The sequence below is a fragment of the Cotesia glomerata genome, unplaced genomic scaffold, assembly GCF_020080835.1.
Source record: "Cotesia glomerata isolate CgM1 unplaced genomic scaffold, MPM_Cglom_v2.3 scaffold_49, whole genome shotgun sequence".
Classification (NCBI taxonomy): domain Eukaryota; kingdom Metazoa; phylum Arthropoda; class Insecta; order Hymenoptera; family Braconidae; genus Cotesia; species Cotesia glomerata.
The window spans coordinates 1,153-25,233 of record NW_025404116.1 but is presented as its reverse complement, the minus strand read 5'-3'; the positions used below and the strand labels follow the sequence as shown (position 1 = coordinate 25,233).

The following is a 24,081-nucleotide window of genomic DNA, read 5'->3' as shown; positions in this document are numbered from 1 at the left end:
TTTTACTATAAATGTATATTATTCATTTTTTTATTTTATCACAAACGGTAACAAAATTTTTGACATATTAATTTATTTATTAAGCTATTTTGTTTAAAAAAAATACTTAAAATCCTTTTAGCTCCATCCAATCTTTAATACGTGATGCACAATCTCCTCGAAATTTAATTATACCAGATGGTTCTATTATTTGCGTGCCCATCTCTTTGCCCATAACTTCCTCGAGGTATTTTTTTAAATCTGCTTCCAATGCCATTATATCTCCGCTGATGCGACGTAATACTGTTACTCTTCTCATACCTCGCTGTTTGCGCATCAAGTAGACCGGCTGCATGTGATTCCTCGTCCGTGCTATGAAATAAGGAAGCTGTTTTGCTTCTTCTGTAATAAAATAATAATAAATAAGTAACACGAATTATTTAGACCGTGAAAGATGGAGTAATTAAAAATAAAACAAAAAAAAAACCTTTAGCTGGTTTCCATCCAGATGCCAATGGCTTGGTGATATTTTTCGGTGGGTCTGGTACACGTGTACTTGGTAAATAATGTTCAACCCATTTCCATTCTTCTGGATCTTTAGTTACTTCGAAGTCTGTGTAATTAATATTTTCATTGTATTGTGGTGAGGATTTGAAACTCGCCCATCGTTTTGATATCTGAAAAAAAAAAAAAAAAAAAAAAAAAAATAAACTAAATAATAAATTTATACTTTAGACATGAATAAAAAAAACTAGATAAAAATAAAAATAAGAACGTTAGGTTAAAAATAAAAAGTCAAAGTGAATGGATTTATATTAAAACGTGAATGTATTTTATATTTGCGCAATATTAAATAGCTCTATATAATATATATTTATATACGTAAAACTATTTTATAATCTAAATAATAGTATAAAGAATGCAACTAGAAACAAAAGTGGCTCATACAAAAGGGCAGTGGTAGCGTGTGAAAGCTAAAAATATCTAGAAAGTATACTACACTAGATCTCTCTAAGGGTTTTTGCTGTAAGTCCCTTTCACGCGAAATCTGGCATGACTTGTTATAAATAAAAAAAAAATAATCTAACCATAAAATAAAAAACATTTCGTACTGTTATTGTTCAATTTAACAAAATTTTAAATAGATTAGTTTTTTAACTAACATACCTGATTAGCTGTCAGTGGGAACAATTGTTTAATTAAACTGTAACAGTGTAAATTGTTGTTAAAAGTAATAATAGATCGTGCGAAAAATTTAAGGGCCGCCATTTTGAGTTGAAATAAGAAATATAATAAGGGTCGGTGTCCGCCATTGGGTGCGCACGGGCGCGTCTTCCTTCACTACTACTTGGTACTAGCGTGCATTACAATTTTTAACATTGACGTAGTTTATTTTAATATTTATTCTCGTGTGCTTAGAGTCTATACAATATTGTTGTAATAGCATAAGTGTCATCATTCTCCTTGGTACTCTAGTGTCTTAAACATACATATAAATTATTATATATGCATATTTATTTATAAATAATTACTAAATATATATATATAATATATATACATATATATATATATATTTAATAATAATATTAATAATAAAATAATAATAACAATAAAAATAGTATCTGAAAAATAAGTAAATTAAAAGGAATCGAAAGAAAATGTAATATATATTACATGTTACAATATTAAAAAGTACATACAGCCACAACTGCTAGTAATAGTTAATAGTGTACTGTACAGGAATTTATTGCCAAACGAAACGTAGGGACTGGTACGGAAAGTGCCGCGTTGTTCTGTCGTGTTAACATAATCGTGGGCCCTTGGTTTCTTTGTCATCCGGTTTATTAAAACTATTGGAAAAAAAAGTATATAAATTAAGATTTAGTCATTAACTGACAGCTAATAAAACAAATTGAAAATTCAGATATAAAAGAGGAGTTTATTGCGGGCGTGAGTTGGGGTTAGTTGTCATTGGGGGTAAGACCGGGACTTGACCAGGGTTGATTTCCTCGAAATACATAAAGTATATCAGTGTGTGTGTCGCCCGTGTCCTCGTTTATTAACAACACGAACGGAATATGGACACGGGAGACATCGCTTACATCGTACCCACGAGCGTAAGATGGCGTTAGTGTTACGAAAATTCACTCACTAACAAACCAACACAGATACATACATACAGGCGGATACTTGGTAGAGTAGGACCAGCATATAGACACCCTGAGAAAACGGGACTACTGTCTCTTTACCCATTATATATATCGTACCACGGGAATAATATTTTATTATTCCCATTTTTTAAACAAAATACCTCCATCTTACGGGAAAATTTTTTGTCTCATAGGTAAGTTTGATATTATTATTAACTTATTAGTATATTTTTATATTATTTTATTAAATCTGTGAGTTGTAACAATGAGCTAAAAAAATTAAAGAAGCGAACCATCATTTTTTCCATACTATTTTATCGTCGTTAAACCAGTACTTGTATTTGTGTACAGTATTCGTGGTAGTGCACTGTAATACTCAAGTCCACATTTATACATATATATTATATATATTTATATATGTATGTGTAAATGGATATGTACGACCTTTTGTTGTTTATTCGTGGCGATTTATCCGCAAGCTTTTATACAAGTATTTAATATATTTAAAACAGATATTGTTTAATATTTTTAGGTGTCCCTCGGATCATTGGTTATTGTTATTAATAATGGATTCATTTATTGGGTGGGTACATTGTGACTAAGCTGTGATATCATGCGAAATATTTCGGATGGCGCTTCTCACATTGCGCTTCAGAGTAGAAAGACCCGTCGGCGAGTCGTGCATACCGTAAACCATAGTATGTACTACTCATATATACGTGTAAATGCAAACTTTGTCACGTAATTTTTTTACTTTTTTTTTTTTGAGTTTTTTTTTGCGCTGAGAAAATCCAGGGCCGCATCCTGTGGTGGCTCCACTATTACACACAACCACAATTACTAGTACTAATAACAAACTACTACCATTGCTACTTAAAATATATGTATATTAAATATATATAGGCGTATATATATGTACACTTGTAAGCTTTTAAAGACACGCGTCTCGTCTGACTTAAAAGTTATTCTCCTTCGGCTGATAATGAAATTTTTTTTTTTTTACTTAAACTTAAACTTTTATTATAACTTTGACGCTTTTTTAGTTAATGTTGTTTTACTTATGAGATATACGTATTACTTTCCGAGTTATAAAAATATAAAATATAAAAATTTATTATTAAAAAAAAAATAAAATGGCGTTTTATCGCTTCACTGCGATAACACTTGTCTTTAATGAGTGAATAGGAGGAATAAGATGAATATTATTTCTTGAGTTTTTTTGATTGGAAAAATGGTTCGACTTAGTTTTTCAATTTTTTTGGTATATTTTGATTTTAGTTTAGAGTTTATTATTTCAAAAATTAAAAATAATACATATATTGGAAGGCTTGTATTTTAATGTGACAATAGTTTAAAATGTCGTTACAGGAAGCCCAATGTGGGTTAAAGTGAGATGGCATCCAGGGAAAAGAAACCCTTAGCGTCTTCAAAAAGTAAGCAGTCGAAGACTAACAATGATGCCAGTTTGTCATCCTCACCTAGCAGATCTAATAAAAATAAATCACTGCCATCGCAATTATTTGAAACGGTAACGCCAGATCGTAATAATAAATCAGCGATTGTATTGAGTTCAACGTTATACCGATTTCGGAGAGGACCGATATCGGTAAGAAAATCCACTGGATCTATCGATAGGCGTATATCTAGACTTAGAAGTGTGCCTTCATTGATTGATAATAAATCATCAATAACAACATCGACTACTACCACCACAGATAATATTGGATTGGATACATCGTTGTATCCTGGTAGAAGACCAAAAGTATCTGCGAGAAAATCTTGTGGAGCTACTGAAAATTATATATCTAGACTTAGAAGTGTGCCTTCATTGAATGATAATAAATCGTCGACAAATATTGTATTGAGTAATTTAAAACCCAAAGATAATAATAAAGAGCAGAGTATTGAAGTTGATGGTTCATTGATTGATAAAAATTCTGACAGTACTTCTTGTTCTTCTACGAGTTCGACAATTACGTCCCAGAGCAATAGTCCAAAGTCGAATAAAAAATTGAAAACAGTATCACCAGAGTCGCAATTAAAGAGTGCCAAAGTAACAAATAAATTATCAGAACGCAAGAAATCCGTAGGCAAAGAAAGCCTTGAGGATTTAAAGTACCTGAAGACTAGAAAATCGAGTCCTGCTGTCGTTACAACAGCCAGTGAAGTTAAAAATTCTGGAAAATTAAAAAATTCAATAGACTCAACCATTGACGAAGTTGTGGCAATGGTCAGTGATACTGAGACTGAGGAGTTAGCCCCGGTCGATCCGGATAATAAACTCGAGGGTAAAATTACGCGTAGTAAGAAAATGTTGATTGAAGAGTGTGATATTAAGAAAGAACTAGTAGAACCTGAGGAAGAGATTAAGTCTGATGACGAGGGCGCGGAAACTCTGTTAAAAGCTAACCAATCGTCGAGACGAAGAATGAGTCAACGTAGTCTGAGAAATGGTAAACTTAGACAGCTGGATTCCACGGAGGAGAAAAAAGCTCGTCGCCATGCGGACGATGAAACAGATAATGCTGATGACGAGCCGAACAATGTCGAGTCAGGACAGAGTGAAGCTACTGAGAATGAGAGAGATGCTGAGACCGAGAATAATAATAATAGTGAACAAGTTGATCGCAGTGTTGACGGAGAAGCTGGTGGGCCTAATTTAAGGTCTAAAGCTAAAGCAAAGAGTACTGATACGCCAATAACTGGTGAGGATATTTCCATGATTGATAGTAAGACGACTACAACTACGACAAATCCTGTTGAAGAACCAATTAAAAAATTATCGGGCTTCGATTTACTGAAAAAAGATAATTGTTTATTAGGGAAGATAACGATTGGTGATAAACAGTCGCTTAAAGCAAGACGCAGCAGCCTTAATATTGATGTTAAAAAAACAATGGGCCCATTATATGGAAGTGAAAAAATAGACGGTGTTGTCCCTAAATCGGAAATAGATAAAATGATTGAAGATATTAAATTAAATATTGCTAAATCTATAGAAAGTAAAATTGGGAGTGACTTTTTATCTCTTGATAAATCATTAGGAATTACCAAGAATTTTGATACTCCAAAGATTGAAGAGGTAGTTGCACCGTTTAATACAAGTATGCAGAAAATAGGTGTGCTTAATAAAATTACTAATGACAATGAAGAAACAAAAGCAGATGGATTGAAAATACAGACAGCGACTAACAGTAGTACTACTAATAATAATAATAATAGTAATTCTGTACCCAAGGTAGCGGACACTGCCAAAGAGATTGAGAAGCTAGTCATGGGTGACAACATAGAGGATAATCAACACATTTCTGAATCTGCTGAGACATCTAAAAATAAAGATGCTAATGATGAAACAGCACTTATCAAAAGTGATAGTACTAAAAAATCGCATAATGAGCCTGATCAAAGTCAAAGCTCTTCCCAGTCTAGTGAAAGTTTGCTGATAACAGCAACAACTGCAGTTGTAGTAGAAGAAGTACAAGAAGCAGTAAAACGAGAAGATGAGGAAGAAGATCAAAATCAAGAAAAAGAAAAAGAAAAGGAAGAAGAAGAAGTAAAAAAAACTGTGTGTAGTAATGATGAAAAAGTTTCTGGAGAAGAATTGAACGTAGAAAAAATTACGGTAAAACCTTGTGACTCAATGACTAAAGAGACTGAAGAAGAAACACTAGAAACTATTTCAATGGAAGTTGAAAGGCTTGTTACTGAGCCCTTGCCAAGTAATTTGGACAATACTCAGAGTAATGAGAGTGAGGAAGATAAAAATTTGGAGATGGATGTTGAGTTGCCGGAAAATATTGTCGAGGCTGCAGAAAATAATGAGCAAGTTGTGAAAATAAAGGATGTTGTGGAAAGTAACGATCAAACAAATTTAGACAGTGAAGTAATCGAAAATGTAAGTCTTGAAGAAAGTGCGATGGAAATAGTAGAAGAATCTATTGTTAATGAGGAAGAAATTGAAGATGATATTAAATTAACAACGGAAATTGACGACAATGATTATGAAGTCATAGAAAAGGTCGGCGATAAAGTTACTGAAGTCAACCAAGAAGTAAAGAATGAAGAAAAGCAAAAATCAGTCTCCCCAGAACCAAGCTCGATTTCTCAAGAAGAAAATACGAACAAAACTTCGGAAAAAGCAGCAGCATCAGAAATTGGAAATGAAGTCAAATCACGAGAAGAAAAGTCTAGTGATATCAATAAATCCGGTGTTGAAGAAGGAAGGCGTGTTCTGAGAGCAAGGGATAAATTGAGGAAATCTGAGAGAGCTTTGAAAGCTGCGGAAGCCAGTGGTGAAGCTAAATCGGATGATTTGAAAACAAATAAAGCTAGTACAAATGAGACAGGTGAATCGACTGGGATGAAATCGAAAGACGAAACCGAGACTGCGGTTGTTGTGAAGATTGAAGAACCAGAACCGATAACTCGTGGTAGAAGAAGTCGAGAGGTTAAAAAACGAAAGGAGCTTGAAACATCGCCCCAGAGTTTGAAGAGCAAGCGAAGTCGACGGGATAATAAAAAATTAGAACAACAAAAAGAAGAAACTTTATTGGACAACGAAGTCGCAACTATAAATGAAAATAAACGATCGTTGTCTGTTGATAAATTGTCGAAAAGAATAGAAGGTACTAAAAGCTTACGTGTTTTCTCGCCGTCTGAAAGTGCACGTGATAAGAATAACGACAATCGCAGTAAATCTGAAAACGATATTGAGACTTCTAAGGTCGGTAAAACTGAAAGATTATCAAGAGGCAGATGTGATAGTATTAAGCTAAAAGAATCCTCAGTAAATCCAGCTGGTGACCAAATTGAAATAAAAGAAGCTAATCCGAAAGTTGATGATGATGTTACAAAGAAAGAATCTAGTAGCGAAGATGCGGTACCTGTTATTACCATAACAGAAGTATCTGACAATGAATCTAAAGCTACCAAGATTCAAACCGAAAACGTTTTGAAAGACTCCGATGAAGCTTCAACTTCCGGTGAGTCGACAAGTAGTGTTTCTTTTAAAATTTTAGAAACCCCCGAAGACAAGGCGAGAAAAGAATCAATTCTGCGTTTGCTGGGTTTAGAGTCGATGGAAAAAGCTGCTGAACGATTGGAAAAAGCCAAGCGTGAGCAGTACACTGGCACATTAAAAACTATCATTAGAGTCAGCAAGGACAAGGATAAGGACAAAAAGCAGTCGAGGTCTCCCTTGAAGATGGTACTCAAACAAGGACGCAACGACGGAGACGGAGGAGATACATCGGAGTTTTACACCATTCAGAAGGAGGTGAGAATTTATTAAAAATTTATTATTTTTAATTTATCATTTGGTGTTTAATTACGAGAGTTAATGATAATAATGATTTTTTTCTTTTTATTCCAGCTGGGAACCAGTGGTTTGGGCGATAGCAGCTCTGGTGCGAACCGAAAGCTCTCTACTAACCACAGACAATCTTGCGGTAATCCTGGTTGCGGGCATAACTATATTATTAATCATACCTTCCTTTTATTCACTTCACCTTTAATTAAAAAAATATTCGATGAAACAACAAAAAAAATTTTAATCCACATTTAAAAAAATTGCTTCTACTAATTTTAAATATGCATGCAAAAATAATTTATTCTCTTCACTATTTAATTTTTAATTCTATTTATTCAAATAACTAAATTATCTTTCAATATTAATAATAATTATTATTTTTTGTTAAAAAAAAATTTTTAATGTAAAATGATGATTGCAGATGAAGAACACGAGGATATATCAGTTAAAACTCGACCACGTTTGATAATACCGGAGAAATACTCGTCATTTTCAATTCACCCAGGAAGACCGTGTGCTGATGTTTGTTGTTATTGCTTTGGAAAATTTGGTTCTTTAGATACGCCGATGCATTTAGCACAATTAAAATCTGATGAACGCCGAGAAAAAATTTTATCCGCTGAGGGCCATCTTACTACAGACTCGTGTCTTTGTGACGCATGTTATCGGCATGTTGACAGAAAAGTAAGAATTTTTTATTGTTTATTTTTACTTATCCTGTCAAGCTAAAGATGTGCCAAAAACCACTATTCTAGTTGTTTATATATATTTTTAATAATAATTTTTTATAGGCAAACATGAGTCCAACCAATACAAGCTCAAAACCCCAACGAGTACATCGTCAGCTGCTGGTTTCAAAATGTAACGTAAAAGATTGTCGGAATCCAGCTAGACACACTGTTAAACGTCGTTGGATCCAAAAGATAAAGCCAAGTATACAAAATCAGGTAATGAATTTATTAATTAACATTTTTGTCATAGTAATAATATTAACTAATAACCTAAAAATAAATAATCTTGATATAACAAATGATAATTTAATTACAGATGAAAATTGACGTCACAGTGGAACCAAATCAACATTCATCAATGTACTTTTGTGTTGATCATTACGCGTTGATAGAGAAATTTTTAATATGTGCCTTGTGTACTCGTCGCTTGACCAGAAATCAAGCTTATGCCGTAACTCCATCGGAAACAAATGAGTTGAATCGCTTACTCGAACAACAAAGAGTACCAGTATTAGTGACATCCGGTACTTTTCTTTGCAAGCTCTGTCGATATTTCGTAAATATGCACTTTAAGTTTAAGGACGTTGAAAGTATGAAAGCAAACAATAAAGCGTATTGCAAAAGTTATCGGAAACGTCTGTTAGAAATCCATAATATAGATGTAACAGAAGACGAAGACGACGAGTTGTCACAGCAAGGCCTCTCTATGAAAGACAAGCGTAAAAAATCCAAAAACAGTTTAAATAAAAGTGGTAGTAGTGTTGGTAGTGGAGGTGGCGGTAACAGTGCTAGTGGGACTGGCGGTCCATCGAAGTTTTCAGTAGATAATTCGGATAAATCGACATCTGAAAAATCAACACCTGAACCCGTCAAATCAAATCCTCCTGCAACATCACAAATAGATGATACTGTTAATCGAGATTCGGATGAACAACATCCTAAGGCTAGTGTTACTGACGATGACACAACGACTGAAACCCAAATTCTTGATTTAGAGAGCGCTGTTGAAAAACTGAAGAAACGTAAAGCGTTAGATCAACATTTATATTCAACAACATCACCAGTATTTAATAATAATAATAATAATAATAATAATAATAATAACCATAATACTAATAGTAATAATAACAATAATAATGACAATAGCAATGATGTTGTTGAAATACTAGCGATGGACAAAGAAGTTACCTTAACGCGATTGCCAAAGCGACCAAAACTTAATAATGATATAACTCCGGTTGTTCAAAGACTCGGTGCAAATCCATCAATAAGTGTAAGAACATTGTTCCCTGGTGAAGAGGAAATGGGTTTACATGCAAATGTTGAATTTTCAAATGTACGTGAGGTAACACCGCAAGGGTGGGAGAAATGTGCTACCATTATACAGTATGATCGTGATACAAAGCTTCTTTGGCAAGAGCTTCAAAGGCCATACGGGAATCAAAGCTCGTTTCTGCGTCACTTGATACTACTAGAGAAATATTATCGTTCTGGTGATCTCGTACTTGCACCAAATGCTTCACGTAATGCCATTAATTATTCAACATCTGTGCAAAATCGTTTGATATCATACGAGGGCCCGGAAAAAGTTGATGAGCCGATAACAGATCCGTTGCCAAATGAATTTAGTAATTCAAGGCGTTTGAGTGGTGGTTATTTATTGGAGAGAGACAGACTAGCTACTAGTACTCCCAGTACAAGTTCTTTGATAACTACACCTCCGATAACTACTGCAACGCCTGATAAGTTAAGTTTAAGTCAATTATTACAGCAACAGCAGCAGCAAAAGCAACAAACACAATCATCACAGCAGCTCAATACCAAATCAAATCCACCGAGAATTCTTAAAATAAATACTGGTGTCTCCATTATTAAAAAGCCTCCTCCGAGTCTTCAGCGACTGAATTTACCCTCGAGTAGTGGTAGCAACAGTAGTAATAGCAGTGTTATGACCAATTCTACTGCTAATGGTAGTGCCAAACGTAAAGACGCATTTCCAAATAAAATAACTGGGAGTACATCGGGTGGAAAAGTTATTCATATGAGCGAGCCAGATTTTAAGCGGCTGCAATCGTTAAAGAAACAAAAAATGTTAAGTGAAAAAATGACTACAACTTCATTTCCTTCGGCGACTTCAACATCCACGTCAACGTCTTTAGCATCATTAACTAATTCTCTGGCTGTGACGAATGTTAATGCGACAAATGTACAGCAGCTAAAATCAGCACAAATAGTAGCGCGACAAAATTTTCAATTTCACGAGCATATAAGAATGCAGCAAGAAATGTTGAATCGACAAAGTCGTGGTGACTTTGAGCCACTTATTTGCGACGTTCGATCACTTATTAATGAGAATACACCTACGCAAAATCTAATAAACAATTTAAATTTACCAAAATCGATACAAGTTACAACAAAGCCACCTAGTAATAATCCGATACCAATATTACCAAAAATACCTAAATCATTGACGGTAATACCGCAAACAATTCATCGTACTGTTGACAAGTGACACAAAAATATTATTGTTATTGATCGAAATAGTCATAATATTAAAAATAATAATAATAATAATAATAACAAGAGACGTTTTAAAGTAAAACGTAAAATTAAATGACTAAAAGTTTAAGTTTTTTATTCTTTTAGTAAATAATAATTATAATTATCATTATTATTATGACGAAAATAATTACGACAAATATAATAGCATCGATAATAATACGGGAATTGTTATTATCGATGTAAATGTTAAATAGACAAGCAAAAAATAATAAATTGGTGATTAAACTTTAAAAGATATGTAAGTAAACGTAATTATTTTTTTGGTATAAAATTTTAATTCATTATGTGCTGAGTACACATTTAAGATATTATAATAAATATATTTAAAAAAAAAAGAAATATTTAATTTTGTATTTAAAAATAAAATGTTAATGCACGTACACATTTAACAACATGTGACCAAGAGATAAAGACGTAATTGATAATTATCTAAAAAACGACTGAGAAAACAATGCGGCGTTAAAATATATTAATTAAAAATTATATTAAATAAATGATTTATATTTGACGTTTGAATCAATTCAATACAAAAAAGTGCCTAATTGTCAATATATATATATTTGAATTTAAAAAAATATTAAGTGAGAAAAAATGATTTTTTTTATGGTAGTTAATATTATTATTATTATTTTTATTTTTATTATTGAAAAAAATCAATAGTTGAAACATAAATAATATAAAATTATATCATATATTTGTAGAATTTTTTTTAGTTTAGGAAATAAAAAATATTTTTTTCTCACTAATAGATCTTTCATACGTTTAAAATTAACACGAATTATTTTTTGTTCTTATTATTTCGTAGCTTTGCATAATTATTTTCTAGATTGTATTTTTTTCGAATAAATATTATAAATTAATAATAATTTTAATAATTATTTATTAAGTAAATAGTTACTATTCTCTTGTTATACGTCTTTACGCAGGAAATAAATAATATTTGTGGTTATGGAAGCGAAAAATATGAAAATGGAAAAAAATATTATACGTTTAGAATAATGCCGAATATTTTTAGAATATTTAGTTAAGACGCGTTGAGCTTATTTATTACGTTTATTTTACTTTCACTGTAAATAATTGATTTAATAATAAAAATAATGATTTTAGTTATTCAAATAAATTGACGATAAGATAATAATTATTATTGCCATTAAAATAATAATAATTATTATTAATAACAATAGATATATTGTCTTACTAGAGGGAAGCTATGTTATACTTTACAATGATAATTCTTATCTTTCATATCGAATTGAAATCAACAAAATATATCAGAGAAGGTAATGTTAGTAATATATAACACGTGTTACTATATATTAATTTACGTAAATACTGAAAAGGAAAAACAGACGTTAATAATATTTGTCGAATAATGCAATAAAAATAATTGCAACAATAATTGGATGGAATTAAGCAATAACGTCTTAACCAACATTTTAAAAAAAATCGAGTTATTATGATGAACGTACTTAGTATCATAAGATTACTTAGTTTATCATAATAACTCGATTTTTTTAAAAATGTTGGTTAAGACGTTATTGCTTAATTCCATCCAATTAATAAAATATGCTAAAAGGAATTTTTGAACACTATGTATGGAAATAAATGGCTGTCTTGAAAGTGATAGTGTGGATGTAAATATTTTAGTTATTAAGATATTATTATAATAATAATAGTAATAAATTACTAAAATATATGGGACTGATAACGGAGAGAATTGTATTGAGTTACAATAAATTCAAAGTAATTTATAACTGCTTGTATTAAATACGAAAAGAATTTATTAATTGTATAAAGAAAATTTAACTTTTTTTTATATTATATATTTTTAGTGAATACTAAAATATTTAAAATAATTGTAATTATTGAAAAATAAAAGCTCAACAAAGACAATTTTAACTCGCCAGTAAAAAAATAGTTTGTATGAATAATTAGTAACTTTCTCTCCGTTTTACTGAAAGGAATTAAAGAAACAAGTTTAAATTCATCTCTACAAAATGAAATAATGATGATTATCACCATCATCATCATCATCATCATAATGATTTAATAAGCTATGACATGTATTTCTGAAAGGAATTTTGAAGGTAAATTGTACTCGGAATGGAACAGAATATTTAAATATAAAAATGCTCTATTTTATTAAGGATATTTTTGATATATCTATTATAAATATTTAACTATATGTATATCGAATAAATTAGTGAGCATTGCTGTCGCTTGATAATCAGTTGTTGTTACGCTCAATTTCTTATGAGCTTTAGTGTGGCCTCAAAATAAATATTTTCTTTTACGATTATCGAAAGATTTAATGATAAAGATAATTACAGTAAATGATAATATTAAATGGTTTGTGATTGTGATTGTAATTATTTTTATACACTAAATTGCTGAAAAAAAAATAATAAAATCAATGGCTACTATCAATTAAAACTAAAGTAAAATAATAATAATTATTATTAAAATTTTAACAGCGTTACATCATTGTGAGCACAATGAATTTAAGTTTTAAGAATTCTATTTTTCTTGTGGCAAAGGGTATAAATATTTGTGAAAAAGTTTAAAATTAGGGGTTAAATTATTGAAAAAAATTTTTATTTTAAATCACTATTTGAAAAAACTAAACTGTGTGAAAAATTAATCATTCAATATAAATATATCATTATAATTTAACTTAATATAATTTATTGAACGGATCATGATATAGCGAAAACAAAAAATAGCTTGACCTTGCGACAATTGAAAACGTTAAAAAAAAAAAAAAAAAAAAAAAAAAAAAAAATATGAAACGTTTTATTGAGTGAAGAATCGTGTCCATGAGATATTTAATGAGCAATAATTGTGAATATTACTTACGTTCTTATACTAAACTCTATTTATTATTAATTTTTGTCGTATAGTTATTATTGAACAAATAAAACTCGAATTAATGTAATGCATATAATTTTTTTCTTTTTTTTAAATGTGATGCATATACTTGAATAAAATTAGTCCAGTGATTTTATAAAGTAATTAACAATAATGATAATAATGAAAACAAAACAAAAATAGAAACTTTAATAAAACAATAACTTGGAAATAAAAAATTAAAAGTGATTCCGTTACTTTATATAATCGTTGAGTTTATATTATATCTATTATTATAACAATAGTAATAATAATATTATGTTATTTAAATTAATATTAAATCATGTTATCACTATTATAATGCCTTTGTTTATTTAGTTATACAATATAATAGTTATTTAGGTTCATCCTTTGTATATATTCGCAACACTCAATAAAAATACAAAAAAAAATATATATATTATATATCTATTTATAATTGTATTTACAATTAATTAATTATTATTACTGTATTTACCTTATGCAATCATTTATCTCACCTGCGATAGTAATTAATAAGTACTTATATAATTCGACTGGTTATGGACATTAGGGTTGAATTAAAATAATCAGACGTGATAATTATTTTTTATTTATTTATTTCAAGTTTTTATATTTTTTTTTCATTTTGTTTTTTAATAATTGGTAACTGATTTTGGATATCTAGTTATACTAAAAATCTAAACAATGTACGAAACTTTATACATAGCTACTTACTTTTTTATTTTTATCAATTATATTCTATTTGTTTTTGTGTTTGTTGTTGTTGCTTGTTTGTTTGTTTGTTTGCTGTCGCTGTTGTTTATAATAAGGAATTTTAACGGTAGCTATTTACAAATATATTTAGAATCACTCCAAAACGTTTCAGCAAACGTTAATCGATAGTGATCCGGGCACTCTACGGAAGATTAGATTTCTTAACAATTGTTATTTATTTTGACCCGCGCAATGTCTAGCATTTAATATTCAAAAATAATCAATAATAGTGTATTACGTTAAACGATAACCAAGCTGCTGGTAAACATGTAATATTTACACCGATTTATTTTTATTTATTAATTGTTCTGAGGCAAATCCAATAATCACATTTTATTATCAAAAACTACTATTTTTTAAATTTTTTTTATCAAAACGATTAATTTTATTTTTTTATTACCGTCATTCAATACATAATTTTAGCGCCTCTTTGTAGAGTTATGTAAATAGAGATTTTTCACACAGCCTGGCTATGCGTCGTTGTGCTAAATATGGCCCCGAATTTAAAACAAATAATAAATAACATTTTTGGTCATTTTGATAAAATAAAACTGTAAATTTCACAACAGTCTTGAGTAGATTTTTTTTTGTTTTTTTTTTCTTCATTTCATATAAAACAATATAATATATAAATCGAGATTTTAATGATACTGAAAGTATCGGACTTTCTTATTTAAAATAAATTATATATATATAGAGTAAAAATTTGATATAATGTATGTAAAGAATTTTTATAAATTTTCATGTGCATATTTTTGTATAATATCATTGGCCTAATATTAAAATTTTAATAAATTTCATGCCATAAATTAAAATTGAAACAACATAATAATTTTTTTTTTTGCCCTCCGGGCGGAAAGTGGCAACTTTCGTCCCGCTGCGCTAAACAAAGTTGCCGCTTTCCGCCTTCGTCGAGCAAAAAAATAGTATACACTCCACGGGAAGTAAATAAGAAAGCCTCAGATCACATGTTTGTCAACCTCGGCTTCGCCTCGGCCGACAATTACATGTGATCTGAGACATTTCTTACTTTACTTCCCTAGGCGTGTAATATACTATTTCCCCTCCGGGTGTAAAGCATCAACTTTAGCCCCGCTGTGCGAAACGAAGTTGTCGCTTTCCGTCTTCGTCGGGGAAAAAAATAGTATACACTTCTCGGGAAGTAAATAAGAAAGCCTCAGATCACATGTTTGTTGACCTCGGCTTCGCCTCGGCCAACAATTACCTGTGATCTGAGACATTTCTTACTTTACTTCCCTAGGGGTGTAATATACTATTTTTTCAATTAGAAAATTTTAATACAGGCCATCGATCCATAATTTATTTTTAAAACCCAATAAATTGGTGTTTTCAGATGTCTGCTATTTTCAGTATCAAAAATTTTCACATAAGCCTTACAATAATTTTCACATAAGCCTTTCATAAAACATTTATCAATAATTTTTTTTACAATTTGTTGATCCGTAGAGTCTAAATAAATTTACGCGGGGAAGCTAAAGTACAATTTTAAAAATTCTACTAACTACAAGTTTTTTTGTCTGTCCACTGTCACTCTTTACATACTTTATTTCATTTTAAAAATAATGGAACCGTTTATTACAAATAACAAAGAAAAAAATAATCATAATAATAATGATTAATAAAAACGAGCAAAAATAATAGAAGAAATTAACTAAGGCCCAGTCGCAGTAATGCGACACCGATAAATCTTTATTAATTTGAATATGTCATTTTCGATCGGTATACACCCTTTTCGGTATAGTTTTATCTACTCTTGACTATTCTTCATTATTATTATTATTATTATATCATTTATTTATCTCAATAATTCTTATATACATGTGCGCTGTCTCAGCGACAGTAACTTTCCAGTGAAAAAAAAAGTTTTTACTTTATTATAATTATAATATTTTTTTTATTTAATTTATTGCAATGGAAATTTAAACAGTGATCTGTGAGACATACGCGCTTAAAATATTCTATAATATATACAAACGTTGTGTATACAAATTTTAATAATCATATTAATATGTATATATATATATATTTATAAATTTTTGTTTAAATTTAAAAATGCATACATACACATTAAATATTTATAATAAAAGATTCGTAACGGCCGACGCCTCATCCGCTCATCAATCAACACTTAGCTCGCCAAAAAAATTTCACTTTCGAGGAACTTCAAGTTCTGTAGTTTTAATTGATGGCTCAAAAACTGAATAAAAACTAACAAACAATAATTTTGTTGTTTAACTAAAAATAATAGTCACATTGTTTGGTTACTTTATTCTTAAAACTGGCGGTTGAATGGCTGCCGAAGTATTTACGAATTTAACTAGACGGATTGCAGCTGCGGACGGTCGCGAAAAACGACGTTTAGTATCCGTGTGATCTAATCCGATTAAGGCAGTCTCCTCCACTTGGACGATTTACCGACTTCTTATACATCACCAGACAAACAGACAATAATCAGGATATTAATATTGTATAATAAACTTTAACGTTCACCGTAACAACAGTAGTGTCTTTATGTTTATTTAATATTCTTGTTATTGGTATCCAGTCTCGATGCAAGTGGGACAGTCTCTAAACGCCAGAGTATTGTTTCACCCGACGCAATTTTTAAATTTATTTATTTATTCATTTTATTAATTATTTAAATTTATGTTTATAAAAAATCTGATATAATTAGCGGCGCACGGGCACCTCCGATGTGTCATCAGACTTAAATTTGGTCTAGGTCTCAAGACCGGGCACAAGACTGTGGAAGGTCTGGATGTCATGAAAGGCTCTCCCGCAACTCTGGTTGTTATTTCTCTCGAATTTGGTGAGGTCAAAGTGCTCGTCGAGGGAGTGAAACTCCACTAGCCGCTCCTCTAGAGTTTTTGAGTCGGAAAATCTGGAGAAGTCGCAAATTCTGTCGGTGTCGCCCCCGACGTCCGTCACGTCCATTAAGCTTATAGAGTCTGTGGATCGACCGATTGACGACAGCGACGTGTCGACAATGTCCGCCGAGAAGAGATTGGTAGATGTCGTCGAACGCTCGCTCGTTGATCCCAGCCGATTATCATGCTGGTGATAACTCGCCAAGGAGTTATCCGACTGTTGATCCGGCAGGTCGTCTATGTGGGACAGCAGGCGCGGGGTGGGTGGCAGTATGTAAAAGTCGCTGAACACTTCGTCTTGCAAGTCCAGATCGTCATGCCTTTGTCGCTTTGGACTTAAACCCTCACTTCCGCGTAATTCTTCACCCAGTCTGAAAATTTATTGTTTTTATTAGTTTATTTAGTTTTATCTAACATTTATTTATCAATAATTAATTTTTATAGATAATTAGTAGTAGTAGTAGTAGTAGTAGTAGTATTTATTTCCAGATGTACAGTTTTTTAAAAACTATAATACACTCCCTTCCCCTTTCGACATAAGTATTAATATCGAATTTAAAATATTAAGTAATTAAATAATTATTTGATATTTATGCTCAGTTTTTATGTTTCAATTCATAATCATTGTAATTTATTATTTTATGGATAAAATCAACTGTCGTTAAATAAATAAACTAAAGAAGTTCATGTACTGCGCATGAGTCAAATGAAGTTAAATATACTAAATTCAATAAATTAAAATAAAGTAATATTATAATATTGGAAAATATTTGTGATCATTTTATTTAAAAACAAATGATTAAATGATTTTTTAATTTTTTATTTGTTATTATTTTAAAAATATTTCATTAAAATTCGTAAGAGTTTTGACAATTTATGATAAAAAATATATTTATTTTATGATTTAATTTTTAAACACTTGTACTAGATTAAAAATAAAAATCAACTCTCATAAAACAACATGATAGAAAAAGCAATTTTGGTTATAATTCTTTTATTTAATATCAATTTATATTTAAAAAGTTTTTGTAGGAAACTCAAAATATACTGATAAAAAAATTAACTTGATTCAAGAAAAAAAAATCTTGAATCAAGCAGAAAAATTTTTGAATCAAGTAAAATTTACTTAAATCACGATTAATATTTAAAATAATTATAAATTAATAAGCATTTATGATTATGTTTGTACTTTTATGAAATAGTATAAAATTATTTACCAAAATTATTATTATTATTATTATAATAGAAAAAAATTACCTCTTTTTGGAGGATTCAGAGTCTCCAACAATAAGATTAACACTAACATCATTTTCCTTGGACGAATCATCAAGATAACTAGATAATGGTAACCCATAATTTCTCGTGTTCTCACGTTGCAGTCGTTTTACGGCGTTGTTTATTAATACAGATTTACATAGACTAGCTTCTGGATCTTCGATACTGCGGAGTTTAGAGGCTGATATTTTAAGCAAACGTCTACGCTCTTCTCTGGCACGATACTTTGCGGATATCATGGTCGGTCGACTCCTGCGGATTACCAGGTCTTCCTCTAGTCTCATCTTAGCGTCTGTAAACAAAAAATATCATTTATTCAGTATACCTTCATACTCAAGTCACCACATATTTTCATCATCATCATCATCATCATTATTATTATTATTATTATTATTATTATTATTATTATTTATAATAAATTTTGTTTTTTAGCAAAAAGTAAACAGTAGAGTTACTAGTGGTTATCAAGCATTAAGAGATTTTTCAAATAACGGTAAAACGGATAGTAACGTAATGCTCGTTGTCAAGTTAGCGGTACGTATATACATATATATAACGCTCGATCACGAGAGAGCGACGACTTGACACTCTAGTGTTCTGGACAGAGAGAGATAGAGAAAAAGAGAGAACTATTGAGCAGAGAAGAGATATAGGTAAGCACTGTACTGAGTGTACTATACCAGGGGATTTTCCTCAATACACCTTTAACATTGATATGTTGTTGTATATCTTGCGGTTGTGACCCACATATACACTTCTATATACAATATAAATACATAAAATTTAATCTATATCTACATATTATGCATATATGTGTGTGTTACATTATGAATTCCGTAGATATGAAAAGAAGAAATATGTATCAAAAGATTTCTGATTTGTTTTCTTCTTTATTCATTACTTTTATTCATTTTCTCTAGTCAGAGCCAGAGATGGGAAGAGTATTTTATTTGTTCTTACTCAGTTTGGTCTTGGCTGGTATTCTATGGTCTAGTCGCGGTATCTTTTATTTTAAATAATTTCACATTGTAACTTTTATGCAGTATAGCAGTATAATGCTTGCTCTGACTCCACCACCATCTCTATTTCTATTTCTTCTTACACTGAGAGCTGGAATTTATTCTACTGTAATGTACTGGCTGCGTTAAACTATCTCGTAAGTAGTGCAGACGTCAAGAAAAATCTTGAATTCAAGGGACCAGTAATGATAATAATAAAAGTCGAAAAAGTTTTAAGTAAGTACATATTTATAGAGCGAGTTGTTCAGGAAGCTCTGAAGTGACGAAGGACGCAGTGCTCTCGTTTAAATATTTCGAGAGAAGAGTCGAGATGAAGTGATAAACTTGGAGTGAAATGTTTTTCTTTTTTTTTTATTTTGTATTTTATATTTTATATTATACAGATTTGTTGGATGTAATAGAAGATTTAAGAGATCACGAATTTTTAGAGTAATTATTTTAAATGACAAATATTACTTTCCAAGTTTGCGTAGCAACGTCGCTTCTGAAGAAAATTGTTATGTTTTGATGTCAAAAGAAGAAATTAATTTTTTTTTTTTATTAAAATTAATTAAAACTGTCAAATTAAAAATAATATTTTCATAAATTTAATTTTTTACAATATTTAAAAAAGAAGAAAATAATCAATTACCAACTCGAATAAATTAATTGATCAGATCATGAATAATAAATTTTCACGATTATTATTAGCATTTAATACTTTTTAGTATTATCTTTACTCACAAGTTCCGGCACCGAACGTTAGATGGCACGCGAAAGCGGTTTTATAATCCATAACAACAACGTAAACTGCAGTTTAATATAATGTAATTTACTAATATACCAACAACAATAACAGATACATATAAGAGACACTTACTGAAGAAAGATAGAAAAATATTTAGGTGTTACAGGTTAAATGAATTTAAAATGACACTTGTTGCTAAAATTATTACCCGTTTGTTAATATCAGTAACTTGAAACTGTTAATACAACGTTTAATCTCAGGTGAGTAATTAATATAATTATAGATAACAAATAAATTGATAAAAAATTATCGATTTATATTAAATATTCCAATGTAATAATTATTGATTCTTCAACACGATAGATTTTACTCGACTGGTCATTTCAAGGCAATTGCAGTACTACAGAAAGAGAAGGGAATTGAAGATAGCAGACATATAAACGAGCAAACTTTCTCTGTGGGGGAAGGGCATTTAAAAAATATAAATGTTTAAATAAAAATAAAAATAATGAATATCTTTAAAATCGTACGTTTCACGAAGCTTTGTTACCTAACAGTGATCTGATCGCGTGAAGTTGCTGACATGATAGAGAAAAATTATCTCGTCATCTTTCGTTTTTCAACATTGTTTTCAATATCTGGTAAGTACTTACATATAGTAAGTTTATAATTATAATAGTTGATAAATATTTATTTAAATTTTAATTCAATACTCAGTTTTAATTTTATTTATTTTTAGATTCTAACTCTGGTTTTCTAATCAGTCATGTGACTTAAAACACTGACATTTGACATCTGATTAATTAAAGTGATCAATTAATGAATTTTGTGTGTTTAATAAAATTTAGAAGAAAATATAATAAAAAAATTAACAATACAGATGGTAATTCGAAGAAATAATAATTATGATAACTGGTATTGCATTAGTAGAAATAGAAAGTGTTGACTCAATACAAGAGTACACAGATATAGAAATAAGATGTACAGACGGAGACGTTAGACGGAATTGCACAGATACAAGTCAACGAAATAACTAAATGAATTTAAACGTGTTATAAATAGAATGGTGAGTTGTCGAGAATAGCGCATCGCGCTACTTTAAATACATCATACTCATAAGTTGATACAATATTAAGATACAATTGTTTTAGATATTATCTTTAAATACTTTAATATTGTTCACAATTATAAATACATAAATCAACTATTTTTATATTGTAAATAAGTTTTTCTATTGTTAACTTTGTTTAACAAAATACTGATAATTGTAAAGGGGTTTTTGCCTTCTTTGATTGTCCGCAACGGAATTGCCTACGGCAAGGACATTCACTGCAAGGTCATGTATATATTTATATATGTGCCTGTGAGTGTGGAAGTTTAAAATTGTTATTTTTTTTTTTTTTTTTCATTTATTTATTAATGTATTGTAAATTAATGTTAAGTACAGTAAAAAAATATTTATTATTAATGGCATTTTTTCACGTAAGGGGATTAATGATAATTAACTAATTAATTTGTTTGTTTTGATATTAATAAATATTGAGATTGTTCGACATTATGTTTTGACGTCACGCGACTTGCGTCATGTACTGAATAGTTTTTTTATTATTTATTAGTATTGTCTTTTTTATTAGTTTATATAATAATGGGTTTGGATCTAAATTTTGAATTAAGTAAGTAATAGTAATAGTAATTAATTTCGTTGAGTTTTGGAATATGTTACGTTTATTGTGTTTGCATTGATACCTATGATTTACAATAATGTAAATAGTAAAGATTAGTATTATATGTGATGTATGTGAACATTAATTAATTAAGATAGTACTATATTTAGTGAGAGAAGAAAAAAGATACACTTTAAAGGACTTGATTTCATGTGGGACACGATACCGTAAGCTTTACTTGAGGTCCGTTATAATATTTTTGCTGTCGTATTTTTCATGTATTTATATTATTATTTTCTTTTGTGGTATTAGTCATTGGAAAATTTTTTGTTAATGACTGTTACTGTCATACCGTCCGCGGAATAATTTAAATAGGTGGTAGAGTAAGTTCAATGAAAATGTAAAGAAGCATGCGTTTGAGTTGAATAATTATTTGAGTTATCGGGAAATTCTCGAGTTGGATGTACGTGTGAGTAAATATTGGTCTGTAATAGTTTGATTTGAGAAGCAATATATTGTAATTATTTTTAATAAAATATTGATAATTTTATCTAATAAATTTATTTTTATAAAATTGGTACTTAACAAGTTACCAAAAATTAAATAACAAGTATGAACATTAAAAAATTATAAATTACCAAAAAAAATATTAATACAAGAGTTGTTAAATATTAAACTTTAAATTACTTAAAATTATTTATACACTTGAAATTATTTCTTTGATATGTCAATTATATAAAGCTAAAACCGTTAAAGAGTTACAAAAAATGTTTCCGCGTTATAATAATATAATTACAGTTTAATAAAACATTTACTTGCGTTATAAGTTCTATCTACTACACATGTTACTTATGAGTAAGTAATTTATTATTCAACGTAAAATTTTTTATTTAAAAAAAAAAAAAAAAAAAAAAAAAGTAATAACTTATTTTTTTTAGTGAGTTATGTAAATTTTTACATAAGAGTAAATGAATTTGTTGGTAAAAAATAAACTAAGGGTATCAGTTACTAAACATTATATTGATTAATTGGTTTTAAAAACATCAAGAGAGCAGTAGATAGAGACTTAAATAAAGGATAGTTCTTTGGCACTTGGTTTATGATGTCCGCAGTAGTTAAATAGGCCGTGACCATTCAGGCGACTTTCTCCAAGTAAACTAAAGACGCAATCATATCAGTTATATTATATTTCTTTTTATTTTACTAAACTATTAAATCCATCATACATATCCGCCATAATTATAACAGATATAAACTGCATATACGCTAAACCTAAAAATAATCAATCCCAAAGATTCAACGCCACAGATTGATAATTAATTCATTGTCAAGTAAAATTAATCATCTTAATTGAACAGAAGAAAAATAAATTTCATTTAGCAATTAGTTGTAATAAAAAATATGGAGCAAACGCGATAACCTTAATCGATGAGCAAACGAAACTGAAAATTATAATATTGAAAAAAAAAAAAAAACAACTTTAACTATAAAATTCAAGTGTAAAAATTATGTCGGCAAATAATTTCAAAGCTCTCCAAGCTAATAGAGTCAACTGGTCGGAAACGCTTGATGAGAAATTTATACCTGAGTAGAAGCGAGAGCGGTAAAGAACGAGAGGGGAATTACAAAATGAAAGAAATGAGAGGGGTTTAGGTGAGCGCAGGTGCGAGGTTGGTTCGCGCGCACGTGCAGTGTCAGATACCCACCTATATCTGACTCTGCACGTTTGTTCTCTCTACTGGCTCATACGGGTTCAAACGACACATCTATTTATTTTTCTAAAAAACAACAACAATAACAAACTAAGATTTATTTTATGAATTATATGTCACTTATCACCATTATATTAATATTATTTACTAATATTATTATTATAAATTAAGAATAATAATAATAATAATGAACTGATACTACAACTAGTAAATAATTAACTGCATAACATTGATAATGATAATGATAATTATTTATTAAAAAAATATAAATAATAATGTTTATAAAAAATTTGGTCATGGCTCACTTGCGCGCGCGCCCGCCCGCCATAAAGCCACATCAATACACAGCAATCATGTTAAGAGCAGATGTTATCCCTTCCCAATATGTCTACTCGTGCGGTTCTCTTCACTTCTCTTCACTTCG

The 24,081-nt window shown here is 29.9% G+C and overlaps 3 protein-coding genes and 1 long non-coding RNA gene across 8 annotated transcripts; 2 read left to right on the top strand and 2 right to left on the bottom strand.

Annotated features, from left to right (window-relative positions):
• Positions 1-10: 10 nt before the first annotated feature.
• LOC123274643 (probable 39S ribosomal protein L49, mitochondrial) lies at positions 11-1,813 on the bottom strand. 2 transcript variants are annotated; one of them, XM_044742351.1, is made up of 4 exons: positions 1,680-1,813; positions 1,147-1,458; positions 467-656; positions 11-381 (listed from the first exon to the last, which is right to left on the bottom strand). In XM_044742351.1, exons 2-4 carry the CDS (start codon positions 1,246-1,248, stop codon positions 107-109), a joined length of 567 nt encoding a protein of 188 aa, XP_044598286.1. In that variant the 5' UTR covers positions 1,249-1,458; positions 1,680-1,813; the 3' UTR covers positions 11-106. The 2 variants fall into 2 exon arrangements, with proteins under 2 accessions (XP_044598286.1, XP_044598285.1); XM_044742350.1 differs by having other exon boundaries at positions 1,654-1,739.
• On the top strand, positions 1,724-11,309 carry LOC123274640. 4 transcript variants are annotated; one of them, XM_044742344.1, is made up of 7 exons: positions 1,724-1,844; positions 1,904-2,323; positions 3,498-7,404; positions 7,501-7,576; positions 7,859-8,121; positions 8,229-8,384; positions 8,485-10,783. In XM_044742344.1, the coding sequence occupies exons 3-7, from the start codon at positions 3,523-3,525 to the stop codon at positions 10,678-10,680; spliced, it is 6,573 nt and encodes a 2,190-aa protein (XP_044598279.1). In that variant the 5' UTR covers positions 1,724-1,844; positions 1,904-2,323; positions 3,498-3,522; the 3' UTR covers positions 10,681-10,783. The 4 variants fall into 4 exon arrangements, with proteins under 4 accessions (XP_044598279.1, XP_044598282.1, XP_044598278.1 ...); XM_044742347.1 differs by lacking the exon at positions 1,724-1,844 and having other exon boundaries at positions 1,949-2,323; positions 7,501-7,534; positions 8,485-11,309; XM_044742343.1 differs by lacking the exon at positions 1,724-1,844 and having other exon boundaries at positions 1,949-2,323; positions 3,480-7,404.
• A 4,346-nt stretch (positions 11,310-15,655) lies between these two features.
• Positions 15,656-18,827, bottom strand: LOC123274637 (the record flags this gene model as incomplete). The annotated part of the gene is given in 2 exon segments (XM_044742342.1): positions 15,656-17,631; positions 18,518-18,827. Coding segments are annotated over 2 exon segments (830 nt in total), but the record flags the coding sequence as incomplete, so codon positions are not given.
• A 1,405-nt stretch (positions 18,828-20,232) lies between these two features.
• LOC123274639 lies at positions 20,233-22,495 on the top strand. Its single transcript, XR_006511539.1, has 3 exons — positions 20,233-20,541; positions 20,645-20,922; positions 21,021-22,495. It is a non-coding gene; the product is annotated as an uncharacterized LOC123274639 (long non-coding RNA).
• Positions 22,496-24,081: the final 1,586 nt, after the last annotated feature.